The sequence below is a fragment of the Pelodiscus sinensis genome, chromosome 20 (assembly GCF_049634645.1).
Source record: "Pelodiscus sinensis isolate JC-2024 chromosome 20, ASM4963464v1, whole genome shotgun sequence".
NCBI classification, from domain to species: domain Eukaryota; kingdom Metazoa; phylum Chordata; order Testudines; family Trionychidae; genus Pelodiscus; species Pelodiscus sinensis.
This window is the reverse complement of record NC_134730.1, coordinates 3,075,687-3,099,227: the sequence shown is the minus strand read 5'-3', so window position 1 is coordinate 3,099,227 and position 23,541 is coordinate 3,075,687. Positions and strand designations below refer to the sequence as shown.

The following is a 23,541-nucleotide window of genomic DNA, read 5'->3' as shown; positions in this document are numbered from 1 at the left end:
TCCCCTGCTTGTGCGCACTTCCCCATTGCAGTTTCCTTCAAAGTAGGGGGAGTATAAACAGCATTGCAGCTGGCGTGGCAGCAGCAGAGGTACAGCTGAGCCATGCCAGATACAGAGCCACTGGTTTCAGGTGGGACTGGCTCAGCCAGGCCTCCGTAGTCACTCCTGTGCTAGCAGGGCCACCCGGTTATTTATACTCGCTCTAGCTCGCAGAGGACTAATGCACATACGCACACACAAGGGATCACAGCCCTCACTTACCACGTGGTCACAGCCTTCCCTCCACCCCAAGTTGAGGTGGCAGACATTTTTTCACTGAAAAGTCTGTTCATTTAAAAAGGGAGTTTTGTTGAAAACAATTTTTGGTGAAGAAATGGCATTTCTCAGGGGAAACATTTAGGTTCTCATGGAAAGAAACAAAGTCCCAAATTAAAACATTTTCCATGGACAAAAAATAAAGCAAACCAGGTTTGGTTACAGAAAGAACAAGACTATTCACAGATCATTGTCATGAGCACTGGGCCATTAAGTTCCTCGTGCACCACCAATGGCCTTCATTAGCACATCTAGACAAGTTTATGCTTCATATTTCTAACTTCAAATACAGGAATGCTACATGTACACAACTAGAATATACACCTTGGCTGCGTCTAGACTGGCAAGTTTTTCCGCAAAAGCAAGTGCTTTTGCGCAAAAACTTGCCAGCTGTCTATACTGGCCTCTTGATTTTGCACAAGAGCACTGACTTTGTAATGTACAAAATCAGTGCTTCTTGCACAAATACTTTTACGCTCCTGTTCGGGCAAAAGCCCTTTTCCGGAAATGCTTTTGTGCTAAAGGGCCAGTGTAGACAGCTAAAAACTGTTTTGTGCAAAAAAGCCCCGATGGCGAAAATGGTGATCGGGGCTTTCTTGCGTAAAACCGCGTCTAGATTGGCATGGATCCTTTTCCGAAAAAAGTGCTTTTGTGGAAAAGCATCCACGCCAATCTAGACGCTCTTTTCTGCAAATGCTTTTAACGGAAAAACTTTTCCGTTAAGAGCATTTGCGGAAAATCATGCCAGTCTAGAGGTAGCCCTTGAGTAGATTGCAAGCTTTTCAATAACTGCTTACATGCCACATTTGCATAAAGCATATTCAGATTAGGCATATTCATATTCAAAAACATAGTTCCATAAAGAATATAGAGGTGCAATGTCCCAGTGGAGCTTATTCTGAATTTTCCAAAATGCATGTGAAACCTACAAGATGTCTCCACTCAAAAGTGTGCTACTACTGAACAATAAAACAAATCAAAAAGGATTACAATGCTTTTGGGACGCATGATAATTTGCACCAAAAACCTGGAACCTTTTGGAATTGTGCTCCTTTGTGGCATGAAAATGGATGCTTGATGAGAAAGTAAACACCTCTATCCACGGGTGGTGGAGAACCAAGTGATGCGACTCACTTAGGAAGGGCAGAACATTAGAATGACTACTATCTGTGGATAGAAATGTAACCGTGTTAGTCTGGTGTAGCTGAAACAAAAAACAGGACTATGTAGCACTTTAAAGACTAACAAGATGGTTTATTAGGTGATGAGCTTTCGTGGGCCAGACCCACTTCCTCAGATCAAATAATGGAAGAAAATTGTCACAACCATATATACCAAAGGATACAATTTTAAAATATGAACACATATGAAAAGGACAAATCAAATTTCAGAACAGAAGGGGGATGGGGGGGGAGATAAATGTCTGTGAGCTAATGATATTAGAGGTGATAACTGGAGAAGATATCTTTGTAATGGGTAAGATAATTAGAGTCTTTATTCAACTTAGGTGTAAAGTGTCAAATTTAAGCATGAATGACAGTTCAGAGGATTCTCTTTCAAGTGTAGTCTTAAAAGGCCTTTGAAGCAGGATGCAGGTAGTCAAGTCGTTGAGACAATGTCCTTTCTGGTTAAAATGGCAAGAAACTGTTTTTTCTTTGTGATCCTGTCTGATATCTGTTTTGTGGGCATTGATCCTTTGGCGAAGTGTCTGAGACGTTTGTCCAATGTACATAGCAGATGGACACTTTCAGCACATGATACAATCTGTGGAGTGAGAAGATTCTCAGGCCAGAAGGGACCACTGTGATCTGTTAGGGCCGCGTTTCTCAAACTGTGGGTCCATCCCCCCGGGGGCTTGCGAGCAACTTAGAGGGGAGCCACGGTATCACAAAGTTTGAGAACCCCTGCGTTAGGGTGACTTCTCACACCACCCAGGCATTTTACCCAGTTATTCCTGCATCGTTCTATTGGCCGTCATTTGATTACCCACTCCCCGAGCCAGGGGGGTTTCTAGTGGAAAGGCTGCTGAACTACACAATGCAATCCACCCTGCCTCCCCAGCTCCGCCTCTCCACGCACACTCTGCTCCGCCTAGACATGAGTGCTCCGATTTATCCATTAGGGGATGAATCAGCAGCCCGGCCTGGGCTGGCTGTGGATTAGCTCTCCATTAGAAGCAAGAGCCTCGTTATGCGCATTGTGCTTTGCCATTAATCCTGCCTCAGGAGGTTGGCTAGCAGCCCAGAACAGCGCCGCAGGCCCCAGAGGGAGTTTGCGTGCAGGGGACGGATGGCAGCTCAGCTGCAGTTTGCTCCCAGTGGCCCTGAGGGGAGCATCGGCCGAGAGGGAGGCCGCTTCTGTGTGTCAGAGCTCGATGGCCATTGGCTGCCTCACACCAGCGTTTCTGGGAACCCGGCGTGCCGGGCCCTTCTGCAGGCAGATGGGCGATAGAAGGGAGGGAGCCGGTGAGGTGATGGAGCCGGAGATGGTCCTGGGCTTGCAATTCACACCCAGGCTCCGTCGCAAACTGCTTCAGACTCAGGGTGGTTGGAACTGAGGCCAGCGAGAAAACTGTGATTCTGGCTCAAGTTCTAAGCCCCCATTTGTCCCCAAATCAAGCTCTTCAGGGCGTGGCTTTTGGCCCCGACCCAAGCGTTAACCGAGTCTCTCCCTGCCCAAATACAGAGCCTCAGACCGGCAGCAGAGCAGCCGGTTCACCACTGACCCGCTCTCCAAGGTGAAGCAGAAATGGCCCCTGTGGAGCCTGCGTTAAGCAAGGGGCCTAGAACCCGGTGCGCACACTGGCAGATTCTGGCCAGCTCCCCTGAACAGTCAACCTCTGCATGCATCCAGCCCAACAACCCTGTGGGCGTCATTCACCAGGCCGATGGGAAATAAACAGCAGCAGAAATAAGACGTGGAGCTTTGGCGCGGAGCACTCTCCTCTCCCTTCGCCTCCTGGGATGGAAGCCAACACCTTCTAGGAAGTACTCAGTGCGTCTCAGGAGAGCCTCCCCCCTTGGTCAGCCGGTAGAATCCTCTCACTTGATTTTTTTCATAAATATACAGCTTGAAGCTCGTGTTGTTCAGTGACGGGCAAACTGCGGCCCCAGGCCCACACGTGGCCCTTCCGGGTTCTATGTGTGGCCCACGAGGCGATGGGTTCACCGTTGATCAGCCACAGAGTCTGCTGGTGTCCATCTGCGTAGGGTTTTTTCTACTGGCGTTATTAAAGTGGCGCACGTAAAGCAAGGACCCATACAGTGAGGTATGTGGGGATTTCATACAATAGTGACCGGGAGAGCCGCGTGCTCCCTCCGCATCCGATCACAGCGCTGCTACGGCTAGGATTGCCAGGTGTCCGGGATTGACCGGACAGTCCGGTATTTTCGCCTCCTGCCCGGTAAAAAAATTCAGAAAATACCAGACACCTAAAATGTCCTAAAATGTCGGGTATTTTCTGCCTTTTTTTTCCTGGCCAGGAGGCGGAAATCCCGGGTGCTTATCTGGTTCCACAAGGGAGTTGTCTGGCCCAGAGCAGGGAGAGAAGATGGTGGCCAAAAAGCCTCAAAAGTGTTTCTTAAAGGGGCCACGCTGGTTTTTTTTTTTTTTGCTCAACAACTTTGGTCTCCCCTTTTTTTTTTTCCTCAGCAGTGTTTTTTTGGTGTGGGGGGGGAGTGTTCGGTATTTTTGGTTAAACCATCTGGCAACCCTAGGTACGGTTCAGGACCCCCCGCATATTCTAGGTATGCAAGCGCAGTGAGCAAAACTACCCTACCCCAGGAGGCTGTTTTGGTTGCGAGCATCTTGCAGCCCACTGAGATGGAGGCCACTCCTGCAGCCCCCTTGCTTGCCTTGCTGGCCCAGCGCAGTTGTAGTGTAAAGCGCCTGCTGGACAGGGAAGAACCAGAGAGGTACAATGTCCCAGTTCTGAGTTCTGCTTGGCAGCAGCCCGTGTAGGATGCAGCAGCAGCTGGACACATCGCTTAGTTACACACTCGGCGGGCTCTGGCTGCTTTTAGCTGATGGGTTGTTTCTGTGGGTGGCTGGAATGCCATCCATCTCCTGAGGCTGCAAAACCGTGGCCCGGGGTGCCAGCCCAGAGGGTGGAATTCTTCAGAGAGCAGCAGACGCTGCCGCTGGGCGGCATTCCAGTCACTCCGCTGAGGGGCCAGCATGTGCTCGGGGAGGGCAAAACCCACCCTGGCGCTGGAGCCCCTGGAGAACTGTGATTGCAATTCAAAGGCGATTTCACCCTCCAGCTCTGGTCTAGGCCGGCGCAGGGCCCCATGGACGCTGACTGGCATCCGGGGGGTTGTTTACTGGTTCCAGGGGGTGGGTTTCTGTCGCCACTTATTTATAGCACAAGCCTTACCCAGCAGAAAGGGCCACTGGGCCAGAGGCTCTAGGGGTTATCCAGGCAGAAGGGCCCTGTAGGGATTCCTCCCTTTCTTGCTTGGGGTGAATGTCCTCTGTGCCCCGACCTCCCTCCCCTTCCCAAACCACACACAGGGAGCTGCAGTTACAGAGGGGCCTGTCCAGATACGGGAGGGAGAGACCAAGAATTGGGGGGGAGCAATTAGCATTTAGCAACGACAACACCACCGTCCCATTTCTGATTCTGCAGGGAGCACAAAATTCCTGCCTGCAGGGCCAGACCCTTCCCTGACGTAAATCACCCTGATTTCGGTGGACGCAGGCCGGAGAGCCAGCCCCGTGTCATTGCTCTCCATCCCTTTGCTCCGGGACACACAATCTTGCCAGGTTCCAGGCTCGGGCAAAGCACCGGGCCCGGATAATGGACAGGCCGGCACGTGCGTCGCCTACAACTTCCTCCATTGAGGAGGCCAAGGAATGCGGAGCATCTGACAGGCTGTTCCCCTGCCCGCTGTAATAGAAACCTTGACATTAGGGCTGTAATCTGCTTCCCTGAGGAATGCCAGGACTGCCTCTGGAGCGCCGCCGCTTGCTTTATTTGGCCGTACAGTGCGGCGGGGGGCAGCACTCTGGCTGGGCAGCTGCCCTGAGAAGTTACACATCTTTTTACCAAATGAGTCTCATCTCCGCATGCTGTGCCAGGACCCTCCTTCCCCTCGTGGCGGGGCACCAGCTGGGACGGGCGTAGTAAACAGACGGGCCCCACCAGGCAGCCAAACCCTTTTTTAGCTCTGCCGCGCACACGCCTCCAAACAAGGCCAGGCTGTTGGAGCCACCGCACGCTGCTTCTCAGATGCACACGGATGCCAGGGTCCGAGGTGCTGGGGGGGGTGCCCCCCGGCTTGCCACGGTCTCCATGGTATCAAGGCGTCTGGTTTAGTTCAATGGAGCTCAGCACCGCCCCCCACCATGCATATTTCCTAGGCCCTCTACGAATACGCGCCTTCCGTGCTTGGCCCGTGTGAGTCAGGGGCTACCGCCATAGGCGCCAACGTCCAGTTATCCCAGGGGCGTGCCACCCGGCTCCGCACCTTCCCTCTTGCCCACCCTTTTTCTGCCTCTTCCCATTCCCTCTCTGTGGCCCCCACCCCCTGCTCTCCACCCTCCCCTAAGCCCCAGCCTGAGCTGCCAAACAGCCTGTGACGGCGCGTTGGGGCTCCCCCGTCTCCTGCACCCCGAAATGGCACAAACAGACTGCACCAGCCGGTGGAATAGAGGAAGTTTATTGCCTCTCCAGGATCCGCGCAGCACAGATGTAATGTGGTTACAGGAACTGGGGCTAAGAAGCCTCAGTGCCCCCCTTGAGATAGGGGAGTCCCAGCCCCCTCCCCAGCTCCTTCTTCCCTGCCTTCCAGCCAGGAACTAACTAACTCTCCTCCAGCCCTGCCCCCCAGCCAGGGCAGCATTCCACCTTCCTTTGTTCCTCTCCATGGGGGGTGTCTGGCCACTGGTTTGCATAGTGACTCATCCTGTTTTGCTGGGTCGTGGTACCCACGGCAGCCAGTGGGGGTTACCCCAGAGCCAGCAGCATAGAAACCAGCCAGGTACCCCCACTACGTCACACAGCCGCTTCAGGGCGGGCACAGATCTGTAATCCAGGGCTACTCAACACACGGCCCACAGGCTACATGTGGCCCACGGCCTATTTGTTTGCCACCCACAGTGCGATTTGGGTTGATCTGTGTTTTAGTAGTTCAATTCCAGGACTGGTGTGAAGCCAAAACAAAAAAAGTCATCAATATAATGGTCTTCTGTCAATATGTGTTTTAGTAGTTAAACTCTTGGACTGTCCTTGCTCATTACAAGTGCTGTCATATAGGTGGAAATCAGGTAAATGTTGCATTTTATTATTATCAGCAGAACTGACTTCAATGGGGCCTGCGTGTTGGGTCGTCTTGCCTTAATCTTTGTATTCGTGCCCGCCAGTGTGAAAGAAGCTATGTGCATGTATTTGCATCTATGTTTGCATGTATGTGCAACCACACTTAAGTTGCAGCCCTCGGCATGTGCTGTGACTATCACTGTGGCCCCCAGGGCTTCCAAAGTTGAATACCCTGCTGTAGCCTATAGGCCTCGCCTGCTTGTTTATACGTCTTTTCATACGGGTTTCATTATTTATTATGATTGGCTTATTTTAGCGTAGGTTTTGGCTGTAATGCAAGGGGCCTGCAGGCCATATCCCGTACGTTGGACTGAAGCTAAGTTAGCGCACATCCGTTTGGGACCTTTCACCTAGACAGGCGGAGAGGAGCTAAAGCATAAGGTCCGTCTAGGGCTGTGACCTTCAGCATCGATGGAGGAAAGGTCTGTGGACCTTAGCAGGCATCCTAAGTTCTTATCCTCTTTAAACATCACAGGGGGGCCACCTGGAAAGAACCGAAATACCTGCTCAGAACAGAAATAACACGTCAGAATGAGCTGATGCCATCGGGATGTGTGTATACACCATCAGCGCGTGTCAGCATGCCAGCCTATGGCATACGTGAACCCCAACATTTTGTGGGTGAGGAAACTAAATTTGGACGTAGAAGGAGGGCTCAAGTGCTCAAGATGCACCAGGCCAGGGAAGATTCCAAGCGTCTAGTCTCCAAGGCTTCTTCATTCTTCATTTATTGTTTTGTGTTTCTTAGTTTGTTCGTTCTTAATTGTAAGTTTTAAGTCAGTCAACCCAGTAAAACTCTGTTAGCTTCTTTAGTCTTCAGTACAATCATAGACTCATAGACTCCTAGAACCGGAAGGGACCTCGAGAGGTCATCGAGTCCAGTCCCCTGCCCTCATGGCAGGACCCAGCACCATCTAGACCATCCCTGACAGGTGTCTGTCCAACCTGCTCTTAAATATCTCCAGAGATGGAGATTCCACAACCTCCCTAGGCAATTTATTCCAGTGTTCAGTCACCCTGACAGTTAGGAAGTTTTTCCTAATGTCCAATCTAAACCCCCCTTGCTGCAATTTAAGCCCATTGCTTCTTGTTCTAGCATCAAAGGCCAAGAAGAACAATTCCCACCCCCTCCTCCCTGTGACACTCTTTTAGATACCCCAAAACCGCTATCGTGTCCCCTCTCAGTCTTCTCTTTTCCAAACTAAACAAGCCCAATTCCTCCAGCCTTCCCTCATGGGTCATGTTCTCTAGACCTTTCATCATTCTTGTTGATCTTCTCTGCACCTTCAATTTCTCCACATCTTTCTTGAAATGTGGTGCCCAGAATGGGACACAATATCCCAATTTAGGCCTAATCAGAGCAGAATAGAGCGGGAGAATGACTTCTCGTGTCTTGCTCTCAGCACTCCTGTTAATGCAGCCCAGAATCATGTTCGCTTGTGTGTGTGTGTGTTACAGAGTTGACTCATGTTTAGCTTGTGGTCCACTATGACCCCTAGATCCCTTTCTGCCGTACTCCTTCCTGGACAGTCGCTTCCCATTCTGTGTGTTTGAGACTGACTGTTCCTTCCTAAGTGGGGCACTTTGCATTTGTCTTTATTAAACTTCATCCTGTTTACCTCAGAGCATTTCTCCAGTTTGTCCCGACCATTTTGAATTATGAATTAAGTCTTTGCTCTTTAGCTTCTCCTAAGCTCTGCGCCTCCCACTCGAGAACTTAAAGAACCTGGTCCTGAACTGTCTTTGCATGCCCGAAGTCAGACTGGCCCGACCACCGGGTATCAAGGAAGGGGTAAGAGTCTGTGAATCAGTACATCTCACAGGGGTCTCTAGAACTAGAGATCTCAAACTGTGGTCCCGAGCTCCATTCAGGAGCGGCACATAAGAGAGCGAAGGGCTGCCCACCTAGTTAGTGGAGCCTGGAGAAGATGCACATGCAGGTCTGTACGTGGCGGGGGGGGGAGGTAAAGGGTGCGAATGCACCCTCCGTGACTCCCATGGTTCCCCCATGGGGATGATTCCAGCCGGAATCCCACCCCTGTGTTCTGGCTGCCAAGAGAAAGCTGGGGCTGATTTCCACACACACATGCCCAGAGGAGGGGCGGGGGAGGGGGGTGTGACGGCGCGATGGGGTTCCCCCGTCTCCTGCACCCCGAAATGGCACAAACAGACTGCACCAGCCGGTGTAATAGAGGAAGTTTATTGCCTCTCCAGGATACAGCACAGCATAGATGTAATCTGGTCACAGAGCTGGGCTAGGATGCCTCAGGCCCCCTTGAGATGGGGGAGACTGGGCCCCTAAACTCCAGTCCCTTTCCCTAGGCTGTCTCCTCCATGCTTCCAGCCAGCAACTCACTAACTCTCTTCCCGCCCTGCCCCCCAGCCAGGGCAGCATCCACCTTCCTTTGTTCCTCTCCATGGGGGGGTGTCTGGCCATACTGGTTTGCATAGTGACTCATCCTGTTTTGCTGGGTCGTGGTACCCATGGCAGCCAGTGGGGGTTACCCCAGAGCCAGCAGCATAGAAACCAGCCAGGTACCCCCACTACGTCACAGGGGGCGGGGGATATGTGGTTGTGGCAGGAATGGTGCAGCCTTTCCCAACTCAGGCCAGGTTGCCCAGCCACGGCCCAGCCAGACAGTGGGTCTGATTCTGCCCCCAGCCCTCCCGGGTGGCCGGGAACTGTTTGGAATATTGTTTTCCGTTTACGATACTACCGCACGTCCCGGAAGGTCATTTCTATAAACCCTTTATCACGGAATACATTTTTACTATGTTATAACAAAATCATTCGACCAATCACCACTTCCACCCAAGCTTTTCATCCATCTCTCTTCTGCACACTCCTGCGTGACTATTTTGAACAGTTACAAAAAAAGCACACGCACCCCCCGAAATTCCTGCGTACGGGCCTGACATGCACGGTGAGGCGGTGCCTTAGGAGGAGCAGGTGAGAAGAGGGGGAGGGGGAAGTTCGGACGGGCAGGGCTGCCCGTGGCCAGAGAAAGAGGCAATCCCAGCTCCAGGGCTGTGGCTGCCAGGGCGTTTGAGAAAACATTTCCCCATAATGCGAACACTGTCACCTCTCTCATTCCCAGGCTCCCTCTCTTAAATGCAACACCCACACCAGGTACCTCAAGCAGAATTCTGAGCCCCTGAAGGGAGAAGTGCCAGAGACTCCATGAACTCCACCAGGGGAGGTCACAGCTCTGAGTTTAATTCACGCCATGCTGAGGCTCTGGTCCCATGTGTACAGGCACCGAAGGATTTGGGAGGCACTACCAGGAGAAGAAGAAAGCTTTCCCCACTGGTCTCTGAGCTGCCCTGGTCTTGCGGCAGCAGAGAAAGTTTCAGGCTGCAGAAATAGCTGCTCATCCTCTTTCATCAGACTGAAACCACATCACAGCTCCTGGTCCCTGACTAACTCCGGCAGCATGGGAGGTGGGGGGCACAGCAGGGCCCATAAGGTTATCCTGCTTGGTGAGTAGGAGTCACAAGTCACATCTTGTGCTGGCAATTCAAAACCCAGCCCAAAGTGTGTGGCTTCCCCTTCAGATTGTTCTTCCTGATTAGATTAGCAGCAAGGGGCTGAGTCTGCTTGGTTGGCACCCAGCGCTTTCCGGAGATGCTCGAGAGGCACACAAGTGCCTGGTCAGTCGAGGAACCTCCATTTTTGGATGCCCATCGAAAAAGCCACTGTAGAGCGGGTGTTGGGCACCTTGTAGGCTGTGCCCCATAATGAAGCGACTGGCTGAGGTGATTTTTAACAGAATGTTATTGGTGCCCCGAACTCCCTTTGCCAAGTGATCTGCCCAGCCTGCCTTGAGAAGAAGGACCCGCAAAAATTCCCGCTACCAGTGACAGGTTTCGGAGAGGCAGCTGGGTTAGCCTGTTTCAGCGGAAACAACGGGGAGTCCGGGGGCAATGAAGACTAACAAATGGATTTAGGCGCACGCTTTTAAGGGCTGGAAACCATTTCATCAGAAGCAGGAGGAAGCGGGTTCGTGCCTTGACAAAGTGGGCCCCGGCCCACGAAAGCTTGTGCTCTGCTAATCTTTACTCTTCCCCCAGTGAGGCAAAATGGACTCCCCGTAGGCAAGCGTGTGCTGGACTAATGACTAACGTCCTGGCTGAGCGCTGTCCTAGGAGGACACGCACAATGCCCTCGGTGGCACACACACAAAGAGAGCTTGTGTTTATGCCCTGAACTATAAATATTCCCTTTCAAGCAGGCAGCGCTGGAAAAAATGTCTGAATGTCTGTTTTTGCCACCTCTGCTTCGCCCACTCGAAACATTGACATCATACCAAGCTCCCACGGAGGCAGAGTCAGCCCCGAATCGCGGCACGGCTCCCCAGCACTCCGCCACCGGCTCTGGGGAAGGGGAGAAATGGCCACTTAGCCTGAGAAGGGCGGAACCACCAGCTTTTGCGGGGGAAGAATTCACGTGTGAAAATGGTGATTCCCAAAGCCTGAGTTTTCACGGGCTTGGGCTGCACTGAAAGGTTTCCGTACAACATTAGGTTTAGGCTATGCCATGAGAGACCTGGGCATAAAGAGCAGACAACTCTCTTCAACGTTTCCCTCCATTTCATACCCAGGCAGGACCAGCCACACTTAAAGTTAAAGACCTGGATTAGTGACAGAGATTAGTTCAACGTCCCCTGGCGGGATTTTTTTTTCAGCCTTCTGTAAGCCCATCACCATTGTGGAATTCCCTCACTTCCTTCGTCTCTTTCAGAGATCTCTTTCCTCCGAATCAAGAGCATCCCCTTTGGGATCTGTCTTTCTGGTAGTAAATACTCAGGCAGAATATATACCAGGGACAACCCAGTAGCACACTGCTAGCACACTGCCTCCAGCTGCATCAAGCAACATGTCTGGGTTTCTAAGAGAGGAGTCTGACTAGCCACAGGTCTCATGTGGCTGAACTCTGAGCTCTGTAAAACGGTTGGATTCCGGTGCCTGATTTCAGCTAACTGTAAACCTTGGTTCCACTCTCACCTCTTGGGTGGCTCTATTCCAGCGAAAGGCTAAGACAGCCCCTTATTCAGCCTTCTCCAGTGAACCCCACTTTGTACCAAAATTAAGGCTCTCATCACTTGTCAGTGTAAAATTGCACCCGATTTAACAAAATTGACAGTGGTGCATCTATTCCTCCTTCACAGTGTAAGCTGAAACCTTAGACCTTCAAAGGGGGCCCAATTCCCTTCATCTCTGTGTGGCTGCATTTAGTAACTTCAGCTAGATATCCTACTCTGGGTTTCATGCTTCTAGTCTCACCAGAATTTCTCCAGCCTGGAACAGGAAAAATTGCACCGTACGTCGTCTATCAGACCTGACACAAGGACGCAGGCTTAGTCTATTAAGACACCAAGGAACTAATATGGCCAATGAGGGATTCACCTGTCCCAGCTGGAAATTTTACAGCTGTGCAGCTAATTTGAGATTCATCTGGGAATGGCGATGCTTCAGGGAAACACAGAGAGCCGGACAGTGACGCATCATATTGCCAATACCCCAATCTTCCTATCTAACCGAAGACACAACACTTGCCTACCCACTCTGAGGAGGATCTTGAGGAGACATACTCGTGCTAATTCTGACTCAGCTACAAATTTGACATTGTTACCCTGGGCTTGAGTAAAGACAACAACTGGTTAACCCATTACAAAGCCAATTCCCCCTGACTTTAACATCTGCATTTTCTCATCAAAAGCTATGAATAGGGCACTTCCATTCCACTTAATTAGCTTCATTAACACAGGTCCTACAATTGACAGGTAATTCTTCTGCTGTTATCATATATATAGTAGCCCAGTGTCTGTGAGTCTGTTACACCAAAATGCTGGCTGTTCCCTCTGGGCGGCCCGTGCTGCATGGGGAGTGCGGGGCCCAAATGGCCACATGCGCCGCTTGCTCCCCCACGGTGGCCCAGCTGAGCGGCGCAGAAGTCAGCCGAGCGCCACAGCTGAAGGGTATGGGGGGCAGGGCGGTGACGTACATGCCCAGGGGGTTGGGTCTAGCCATGTACGTCACCGCCTCACCCCCCTTTGCCTCCTGCCATGGTGCTCAGCTGACTTCTGTGCCGCTCAGCCGGGCCACCACGGGGAAGCCCAAACAGCTGCTTGCTGCCCCGCTGCGGCCTGGCTGAGCGGCGCAGAAGTCAGCCGAGTGCCACGGCGAGAGGCAAAGGGGGGCGGGGTGGTGACGTGTGGCATGACAGCGGCTCCAGGCCCCGCCCCCTGGCCGTGAATGTCACTGCCCCCCTTCGCCTCCCGCCATGGCGCTCGGCTGACTTCTGCACCGCTCAGCCAGGCCGCCGCATGGGAGCAAGTGGTGCAAGTGACCGTTTGGACTCTGCGGTTCCCCGAGTGAGAGGCAGGAGGGGGAGGAGAAGAGAAAGAGGGAGATGGAGAGAGAGGCAGGAGGCGGAGGAGAGCTGAGAGAGAAGGGGAGGTAGTAGGAGGGGAGAGAGAGAGAGAGAGATGGAGCGATTGACCGGAGGCTCAGGGGAGAAGACCGACGTGGAGGAGAGACCTGAAAATCCTGTCATATGACAGGTTAATTGGCTAGTATATATATATCTTGGTTTCTGTTATTTCCACTCCAATTCATCTGAAGAAGTGCGTTTTATCCAAGAAAACACATGATGCTATATATTTTCATTAGTCTCTAAGCACTTGTCTATGCGAGGGCTTTATTTCAAAATAACCCCCTTAGGTTGATTTAATAAGCGGAGCATCCACACTACGGGTGCGTCTAGACTTTCGAAAGAGGAATGTAAATAAAGGAAATTGAAAATGCAAATGAAGTGCAGATTTACAAATCTCATGCTTAATTTGCATAATCGCATCCGATCGCTTTTTTGAAAAAGGTTATTTCAGGAAAAAAAAGCAGTCTACACGCGGTTCTTTTAGGGAAAAAAAACCCTTTTTTAAAAGAACCCTTATTCCTGAAAAAATGAGGTTTGCAGGGTTCTTTCGAAAAACGGGTTTTTTTTCTGAAAGAAGCGTGTCTAGACTGCTTTTTTTAGAAATAACCTTTTTGGAAAAAGCGATCGGACACAATTATGCAAATGAAGCGCAAGATTTGTAAATCTGCGCTTCATTTGCATTTTCGATTTCCTTCATTTACATTCCTCTTTCGAACGAGGAATGTCGTCTAGACACATCCTACCAGGCCTGTTGTTTTGAAATAACGCAGTGTCTCTCAAACTGTGCCCCGCGGCGCCCCAGTGCTCTGAGACACACCTCCAAGGGCTCCGCAAGGTTGACAAACTGGAAACATCGATAGGTACAACACATACAATCAGTGGACCACTGGGGCACCGCATTAATTTTTACGCATGTAAAGGGCCCCAGAGCCCAAAAAGTTTGAGAAGTGCTGTTAACGGGTCGCTTAATTTGAAATCTGTACTCCTGCTTTCCTTGGGGAATAACGCTCATTTCGAAATAGCTATTGTGGATGCTCTGGTGCTGCTATTTCGAAATTACTACTCCCCATGGTCATTCAAACTAACTGCTCCCCAGGGATCTAAGTCGAAGTAGCGCATCCCCATTAATGGAGCCTGCCTTGAACTACAGTATTTTAGCGTATATAACCCTCACCCGTGTATAACCTGCACTCGTGTATAAGCTGTGGATTTTCTTTTTTGTGTAAAAAAACCCTTCGATTCCCCGTGGACGTGTATAACTCACGGGTCCTGCATTCCATCCATCTGTTGTTCTGCCAGTGGGGGGAACGGAGAGCACAGAGTAGGCAAGCTGACCGGCCTGCAGGAGGAAACCCACCCTTGTACCCAGGCCCCACACAGCCGCAGCCTGGCGCAACCCACCATCCTCCGGGTGGGGGAATGGAGAGCACAGCACAGGCACGCTGGAACTCATCAGGCCCTCCCTGCAGCGGAGCAGAGCTGACCCAATTCCAATAGGGCAGAGCTGCTTGTGAGTAAAAATAAACTTGTATACCCCACAGGGGTGGGGCGGGGTTTGTAAAAGCGTGTGTAACCCACAGGTTATATACGCTAATTCACGGTCATTTCGAGGCTTCCCCGGAGTGAAGGCACACTAGTTTGGTTTTGTTATTTTGGGAGTTGTGAAATCGATGTTAGTTGCTGTGAAATAGTTTCCTCGTGTAGACACGCCCTGAGGTGCCACAGGACTGCTTGTTGTTTTCAAAGTGATAGACTAACCCGGCGACCCCTCTGAGACTTGCTGACGGAGGCAGCCCTCTGAAAGTGGCATAGCCACGGCAGCATGGGCAGCGGGAAGGGCCAGCGGCCCTGAGGAGACCCATGGTCGCAGATGGATTACGCACTTGGGGCAGCTCGTCCCACCTGCCGGTCATGCCGCCGTGGCTCCCTTCTGTAGTCCACGCACTTGATTAGAGCTCGCACAAAGGCCTGTCCAGGTGCTGAGAATCACACCCCAGCTCGAAATGTAGACACAGCCTAAGTCTGGCACCATCCAGTCACAATAAGGATCATTAAAACGTGGAAGAAAAGCATTACTTACACAGCCATCTCCAGAGTTGTCTCTGGGTCAGGACCTCCCCGGTTTTAAAAGCCGATAACATGAGGGGTTACCATGCACGGTGAGAGAAAACAATAGGGAACTTCCAGCATCTTAAATGATAGATTTGAATTTCCCTCTAGAGGTTTCCGTTGGCAAGTGAGATGTTTTCTGAGGTCTTTTTCCTAAGGTCTGTTCAGAAACCTTCCAGCAAATGTGAGTCAAGTTTCCAGGGAACCTGGAGCCAGGAGTAATGTCTCTCCTGGTGCAGAGAGATAAGATTCACTTGCAATGACTTCACAGTAGGATCCTGTAGGAGACTGATGGCCACAGATAGGCCCTGTGGCTCTCTCTCGTCTTGTCCTCACCAGGGGCATTTGGCAGAAATGTCCTTGCAGTGGAGACATAGATCCAGTTCTATGATTATTATTTGCACTATAGAAGAGCCCCAGGCATGACCCAGAACCACACTGCTAGGGACTTTGCAAACACAGGACTGGACGACCATCCCTGCCCCCAAGAGCTGACAATGTCCGGTGGGAGCCATCCTTGGAGGCCCCGTGGAAGCAGGCTGCCACCATTGTAGTGGTTAGATCGTTCTCTGCACGTGCTCAGATGAGACAATTAGAACTAGTGGGGAAGCCTCCTCCCGTTCCTCCCCCAAAAGTTGACTTTTTCATAAGAATGGGAATTTTTACCCCCCCCCCCCAAAATGGTTTTCACCAAGTGAACTGAAAACCAACGATCGGTTGCTGTTCGCTTTTGGAGAGGACGTTTTGGTTTTTCAGTGACACTACCCCAAAAGGTCAATTAAACCCAAAAGCAAAGCTCGTTTTCTGCAGAACCGCTGGCAAACATCTCCTGGCCAGCTGGAGGTGAGGCGTTTGGATCTGCCAGTGGCTCAGGTGCGCTAGGCTCTCCGCACTGCTAACACCAGCTAAGCCCGCATTAGCCTAGCGAGAAATCTCCCTGCTGTAGACAAAGCTGGGCTGCCCACCGTAACCTCGCACAGTTCCTAAACTGTGCTCTGGGCTAAGCCATTATAGCACGGGTCGCTGACTACGCTACAGGCTGCTGTATCACTGAAGCTGGCAACACACCCAATTCAAGGATCCCACCCGACTCCTTCCCCAAGCTAGGCCCAAAATGGGGCTTTTCTGACTGGTTGATGTGGGTTGGAATCAACTCAAAGCCAACCCCAGGCCTGCAAACCCTGTGTGGACCCAAAGGGTAGGTCTAGACTGCATCCCTCTGTCGGCAGAGAGATGCAGATTAGGCAGGTCGACATTGCAAACGAGGCAAGGATTTAAATATCCCTTGCCTAATTTGCATAAAAATGGCCACCACATTTTGCCGACTCAGCGTTTTGTCGGCAAAAAGCGGCAGTCTAGAGGGGGATCTGTCGAGAAAGAACGCCTTTTTTGACAGATCCTGTAAACCTCCTTGCAGGAGGCATAAGAGATCTGTCGAAAAAGGCATTCTTTCTCGACAGATCCCCCTCTCGACTGCTGCTTTTTGCCGACAAAGTGCTGAGTCGGCAAAACGCAATGGCCATTTTTATGCAAATCAGGCACGGGATATTTAAATCCCTGCCTTGTTTGCAATGTCGACCTGCTTATTTTGCATCCCTCTGCCGACAGATGGATGCAGTCTAGACACACCCAAACTGACAATACACTCCCCGTGTAAGGCCAAAGCCCACAAGCCTTATGGTTTATTACATTCCTTAGAGACCACCCACAGCTCCACGGTCCACTTTGTGAGCAGCCCAGGAGAGTCAGTGTGCATGGGGGCAGGCTTTGTTGGCCAGGCCCTACTTCCATTCCAACGAAAGTGCACGGGGAATGCTCCCTATCCCAGCGGAATTACTCTTAGCTGAGCGCGCACCAAAGATCCTGCCTCAGCTTCCTGGTTCTGGGCTGCAGTAGAAATCAACTGCTTTCCTCTGGGCCCAGCCCTCTGTGTCAATGCTCCCAAAACGGCAGTACACACCCACGCTGGGGCCTAAATAAAAGCCAGGGTCCATCATGCCACGTCCCGGCTCTTTGCTTCTCGGAGTGTATGTCACACTCACCTTTATGTGACATCAGGCAATATTCCACTAAAACAAGCCGGCAGCATCTGGCTTGCATCTGTTTCACGAGATGAGCATCTGCTTTCAATATACCAGAGTCACAACACAATGAGGGGCATTTAGAGCAGCAATTAGCTTTAGACCCCGCATTTTATATCCCTGTAACTGGTGCTGCCACATCAATTGATGCCTCCAGCCGGGACTCCGGCTTTTTCTTTATAAAGAGCGACTTTTCTTTTCAGTTGCATATTCTGGCCCCTACTGGTCCAGCACAGATGGCAAAACTGGAAGATTGGAACATCTCCTCTTCCTCCTGTCTCAGTCCAGGTTTTCATTTGGCCCCAGGATTACACTTCGATTTCATCTTTCACTGAGGGATCGCAAGGCACTTTACGTGCAGGCCTGAATTCGGCTTTGATTCAGCGTGTACTTAGCATGGGCCAGAGTTCCCCTGACGTAAGCATATGACTGAAGTGAAGCAAGTGCTTAAAGGATTTGCTGAAGTGAGGCCTTCACCTTCCCAACTTTCGTGAGATGTGGGTTATTAATTATTGTTAGCGTTCTTTCAAAGCTGGGGAAACTGAGGCAGAGAGCAGCAAAATGATGTGCAGAGTTTCACAGAGAGAGGCTGGAGAAGAGCCAGGAATAACCCCCCCTGATTCCTAAGTCCCTGTGCTAACCAGTGGAATACACTTTTATTGCCTACACACAGGCCAATAAAACTGAAGTGAATTATAGACTGTCTGGATTAACACAGGACCTGGCTGGAATAGGGGAACGCTAACAGGGACATGGGACTTTTCACCTCTACATCATTAATTCAAAGCCAGCTCAGGTTGGTAGCAACCGGAAGTTGTTATCTGAGAGCTGTTCTGTGGCCCCTGTGGATAAGGCCGAGGTGTTCAAAGGGGCCTAAGGCATTTGGCTACCTCTGAAAATCCTGCCCGAAGTTCAGTACTTTTCTGTCAGTTCCTGATGAGGAGGAGTCCACCCTCCCCCCACTCTGCCAGGACAGCTGGCTGCCATCAGCACTCCCCTTTAGAGAAGCTACGAACTTCACCCGCATGGGCAGTGAATGCTCCTCTCCGCCGTGAAAGATGCAAAACCTTCCCGTGCAAATCTGAGGCAGGCTGGTGGGGGGGGATGGAGGAGCTTTTCTTCTCTCCAGGCTGAGTCTGGTCTGAAGAGTGCACTACAACCCACAGGCCTGTCCGTTTGGAGGTTTCTCCCCAGAGCTGCAGTTTAACAGGGGGTCTGGGTGGCTGTGTGTCGGTCCCCCGGCTGAGATGTGGCTGCCTTGCTTTAAATTACAATAAGAGGAAGCTGCATTCCAAACGTGGTGGTTCCAGCTGTTACCGTTTAGGAGGCGTTCTTGAACAGGCAGACAGATAGCCCCACTCAGACAGACAGACTCTCTCAAATATATAATAGATTCATTTAGTTATTTATTCAGGGCTTCCGATTTTCAATTTTAGCCAATAAACACAAATCAATCAGCATAGGCATATTTCATCTTCATCAAAAGCATTGTTCATCCACTAAACACCAGCAAAGCCTCAGAAATGGTCATTTGTATCTACACAGAGTGGTAATGGTGACCACAGAGGTATATTTTAAAGTGCACTAATGTGCTGTATGTTAATCGGTCTGTGCAGATACTGCTGTTGCACACAGAGAGTTCCTTAGTGTCATTTAACATAGTGGCTGCGTCTAGACTGGCAAGCTGTCTACACTGGCCGCTTGAATTTGCGCAAGAACACTGACGATCTGATGTAAGATTGTCAGTGTTCTTCTGCAAATACTATGATGCTCCCATTTGGGAAAAAGCCCTCTTGCACAAATGTATTTGCACAAGAGGGCGAGTGTAGACAGCTCAGGACTGTTTTGTACAAAAAAGCCCCAATGGCGAAAATGGCAATCGGGGCTTTCTTGCGCAAAACCGTGTCTAGATTGGCACAGACGCTTTTCCGCTTTTTCCATGCCAATCTAGACGCTCTTTTCCGCAAATCTAGATGTAGCCATGCTGTTTGAAAACAGGGCTGTGTTGAACCACACCAACAGAGCATTACCAGATCACTCATTGCACACCCAAACCGACAACCCCAGCACACACCCATTCTCGGATAGCTACATAAAGCTCAAAAATTGCTAAATACAGGCCCTCAATAATGAAATGAATAAACCCTGAAAACAGAAGCCCTACTTAATAGTTACATTTTTAAAATAATGCTTCAACCAATACAGTCCCATGAAACATTTTAATTTAAATGATGCAGCATTTCCCAAAAGAAGACGTCCATCAGAAAGTTTTCCACCAGGTTCTCCCAGGTTAAACTTCCTGGGGAGGCAGTTAAATGTTGTGATTCCCATTTTATAGATGGGGATAGTGACCTGTAAATATAACAGAGAATCAACAATGGAGCAAAAAATAGAGCCTGGACAATCCAGCAATCCTGTACTTTAACCCTTAGACCACACTTTCTATCTGAGGAATGTCCTTTTACCAGCACCGAGTTCACAAACACACACACACGCACGCACGCAAAAGGAAAACTAGTGTTTTTCAGTCTCATTGGCCACTAGTCCTGGGAGTTTGGGATGATTTTAGCCTCCTACTGTCGTTTTTTCTGCTCGCTGAGGTGATTATAAATAGCTGCTTTCCTACTTTTGTAGCATTAGCAGCCAGGGAAGAAAGTCGTGGGTGGTGAGTGAACCCAGGCCCGGGGGAAGCAACTCCCTAGCCCCGCCTTTTCACCCAAAGGCCCCGCCCCTTCTCCCTGAGGTCCCCAGCAGAACTCCCCTCAATAGCCAGTGGGCGGCCCCAACCTCCCCAGCCCAGAGCACAGGGAGGCCGAGCGACCCCGGCCATCCCAAAGCATGGGAGGGGTGCAGAGCCTCAGCCTCTTGGTCCTGGAGCGCGAGGAAGGAAGCCTGGGCAGCCCCGGGAGACGCGAGGGAGCCACGCTGAAGCCGAGGCAGCCGGGGGCGGAGTGTGGGCGGAGCCATGCTGGCCGTTTACCCTGACTCGATACCTGCTTCCCCCGGATAAAGGGGCTTAAGTCAGTGGTTACAATGCGCCCGCGGCTCAGGGGTAGATCTTCGATTACGTTCATTTCCCCCATCCCTACCCAAAGAGGGATCGGTATAAAATCACTCACCAGACAGTGGAGCACGAACACCCAGTCTCGTGCCACACAATGATTATTTGGGCCTGATTAGTCACTGCCCTGCCCCCGCTGTACTGATCACCCCGGTGTCCACTAAGGCCACTCGACACCCTGGGGCAGGATTAGTGACCCCAGGTCACTGTACGCCGCCCGAGTGAGGCAAAGCGGCCTGGAAGCAAACGAGAGTCGGTCTGTTCTGACTAAGTCGCACCTCCCACCCCCTCTGCTCTGGTGAAACGACCACACCAACAGCAGCGACTCGTTGACTTTTATGGGACGAGAGGCACACAGCTCTCCAAATGGACTGTTGGACTCGCTCCATCTTGAATTGCTTTAATGTGGGGTTGCCATATTCCCCTGAAGTCAATACTCTAAGAGCCAGTGGATTACACAATTAATTATTCATTACTATCCTCATCAGAGTCGGATTCCCTGGCCTCTTGCATAGGCATTTAAACCCGCGAGGAGCCGCTGGCAGCAGTCCAAGCGGTGCAAAGCGTTCCTGCATGACAACAAGGCGCGGCCCAGCGCGTGTTGCTTGAGGGAACGGATGACCCAAGAGGGCAGAGCAGAGGGCCCGGAATGTGCGTTGTCGCGTGCGCCCCTGCGTGTGGTTGTGTGTTGTGTTCGGCGTTCTACCCCTGGCAGGGCGTTTCCGCAGGCGCTCGTGAACACACCGAGACACGTTCCCTATGCCACGTAAGCACCATGCCGCCTTCACGCAGCCATCCCAACCAGCACAAGTGGGGCTTTTAAGGGAAAGATTTAAGGGGGAAAAAAACCGTGCACAGTTAGTTGCAGCGGAACTTTAATGCAGCCCAGAGTGGTGAAGCAGAACACTTAAGAGGCATTTTTCTAACTGCAGGCGGTTGGTTTCTGCTTGCCGGGAGACATCTGGGAGCCATATGGCAGCACGCGGAAGGGGGGTTTACTGGAGAAAATAACCCTATTGCCTTTAATTGGGGGGCCCGCCGGTGATGAACTACTCTGGCAAAACAAGCCTGCAGTGTTTGCTGGAGAGCCCCTGGCAATCCGATGGGGGCCGCTATCTTCATTTGGCCTTGATGGCTCCTGGGTTGGCTCAGGGAAACCTGCTTTCTGAGATTCAGCGCTCGGCTTTCGCTCTGCCACGTGGCCCTCGCTGCTCACGCTGCTGCCCGCGTCCGCTCTGTGTGGCTGAGATGTTCCTCGGGCCCCCGCCTTCCTCAGCTTGTCTTGCTCCACCAGCATCTTGACCGTCGGAGAGGTGAAGGTGATGTAGGCTGGCCACCGGCGGCCACGGGGGATCAAAGGGCTGGGGAGGCCGATATTCGCCGAGAACAGACTTTGTTCTGGAAGCCAAAAGGCAGAGAAAAGTTTAGAAGGCAGCAAGCCCAACCAGCTACGTTCCCGTTTGCTATGACGGCCGCAGGGGCCACACGGGAAGGCCCGAATTCACCATGGCTCTCACAGAGCGCCGGGAGGAAAGGCTGGGTTTCCAGCCATCGGTGCCTCGCCAGATAACGGCTCCCATGTCAGGCAAGGAAAGGTTTTCTCCACACCCTTGCGGAGGCAGATTCGTGTCCGAGGCAGTGCCAGGAGGAGCAGCAGAAAGCACAAGATCTGCCAGCACCAGCCAACAGGAAGGGGGAGCGCTCACGTAGAGGCAGGATCAGAGAGCAGGGCCCCCACTCAGGAGAGCCCAGTGACTGCTGCTGTGCCCGAGGGAGCAATTGCATGGCTGGGACCTACCATCCCTTGCTCTGTTATGTTGAAAAGAAGCTACCTATTTAGGCTACGTCTCCACTTATCAGAGGATCAGTGCTCTGGAGATCGATCTTCCAGAGCTTGATTTAGTGGGTCTGGTAAAGACTTGCTAAATCGAATGCTGAGGGCCCCACTATTGGCACTGGTACTCCTTGCTGCCAAGAGGGGTAAGGGAAGTCAATGGGAGCATTTCTCCCATCAACCTCCTGCTGCGGAGATGGCGCCAGGCTCTGCTTAAGTTACATTGACTCCAGCTACATTATTTATATGGCTGGAGTTGCATACCTTAAACCGACCTTCGGGTGTAATGTGTGCCTGGCCTCAGGTACTTAGTTCTTTGCTATCTAGATAGTGTGACCTAGTGGACAGTGCTGCAGGTGAACACTCCAAAAACCTGAGTTCTGTTCCTGATTCTGTCACTGGCCTTCTGGGTGACCTGCTTTGTGCCTCACTTTACCTTTCTGTAAAATGGGCACAATGACCCTGACCTCCTTCATAAGTCCTTGGAGACCTACTGATGACAAGCGCTAGGCGTTCTTGTTCATGGATGGCCGGGGCTGCTCTTGCTATTCCAAACAGCTCTCTCTTGAAGATAGCAGGGAACTAAGGTCCAGATGAAGCCCTCACATATAAATTACCCAAAAGAAGGCAGGCAAGGGAAAGGAAACAAAAGCCATGCTTAGCATCGAGCAGAGCTGTCCAATGCCCCAGGTCAAATGGAGAATCAGTAGGGGTATGTCTACACTACAAAGTTAATTTGAACTAACAGACGTTAGTTCGAATTAACTTTGATAGGCGCTACACAGGCAAACCGCTAGTTCCAACTTAATTCTAACTAGCGGAGCTCTTAATTCGAACTAGGTAAACCTCATTCTACGAGGACTAACGCCTAGTTCGAATTAGCTAGTTCGAATTAAGGGGTGTGTAGCCACTTAATTCGAACTAGTGGGAGGCTAGCCCTCCCCAGCTTGCCCTGGTGGCCACTCTGGCCAACACCAGGGAAACTCTTCTGCCCCCCTCCCAGCCCCGGAGCCCTTAAAGGGGCACGGGCTGACTACACAGTTTGTGCCAGTTGCAAGCCTGCCAGCACACAGCCAGCAGACCCTGCACCTGCTACAAGATGAGCCAGCCACCCGATGCCACCCAGCCCTCCGCCTCTTCCCGGGACCAGCCTGGCGGCTCCCAGGAGCCTGCCTGGGGCTGCAAGAGGCGGGCGCCCGCTTGGTCAATTGCAGAGATCGTGGACCTCATCGAGGTTTGGGGGGAAGCCTCCAATGTCCACGATCTCCGCACTAGCCACAGGAACGCAGTTGTCTACGGCCGCATGGCTGACAGCCTGGCCGCCAGAGGCCACCAGCAGAGCCGGGAGTAGGTCCGCTGTAAAATAAAGGACCTACGGCAGTCCTA

General features: G+C 51.5%; 2 protein-coding genes across 2 annotated transcripts in view; both read right to left on the bottom strand.

Moving 5' to 3' along the window:
- TEKT3 (tektin 3) overlaps positions 1–23,541 on the bottom strand; it is a 173,708-nt gene that overhangs the window by 100,828 nt on the left and 49,339 nt on the right. The gene's annotated exons all lie outside the window — the stretch shown is intronic.
- Positions 21,180–23,541, bottom strand: part of LOC112545077 (CMT1A duplicated region transcript 4 protein homolog) — a 58,374-nt gene continuing 56,012 nt past the window's right edge. Inside the window, exon 2 of the mRNA XM_075903512.1 lies at positions 21,180–21,719. Coding sequence (XP_075759627.1) covers positions 21,244–21,719 — 476 coding nt within the window. The 3' untranslated portion in view covers positions 21,180–21,243. The remainder of the gene's footprint in view (positions 21,720–23,541) is intronic.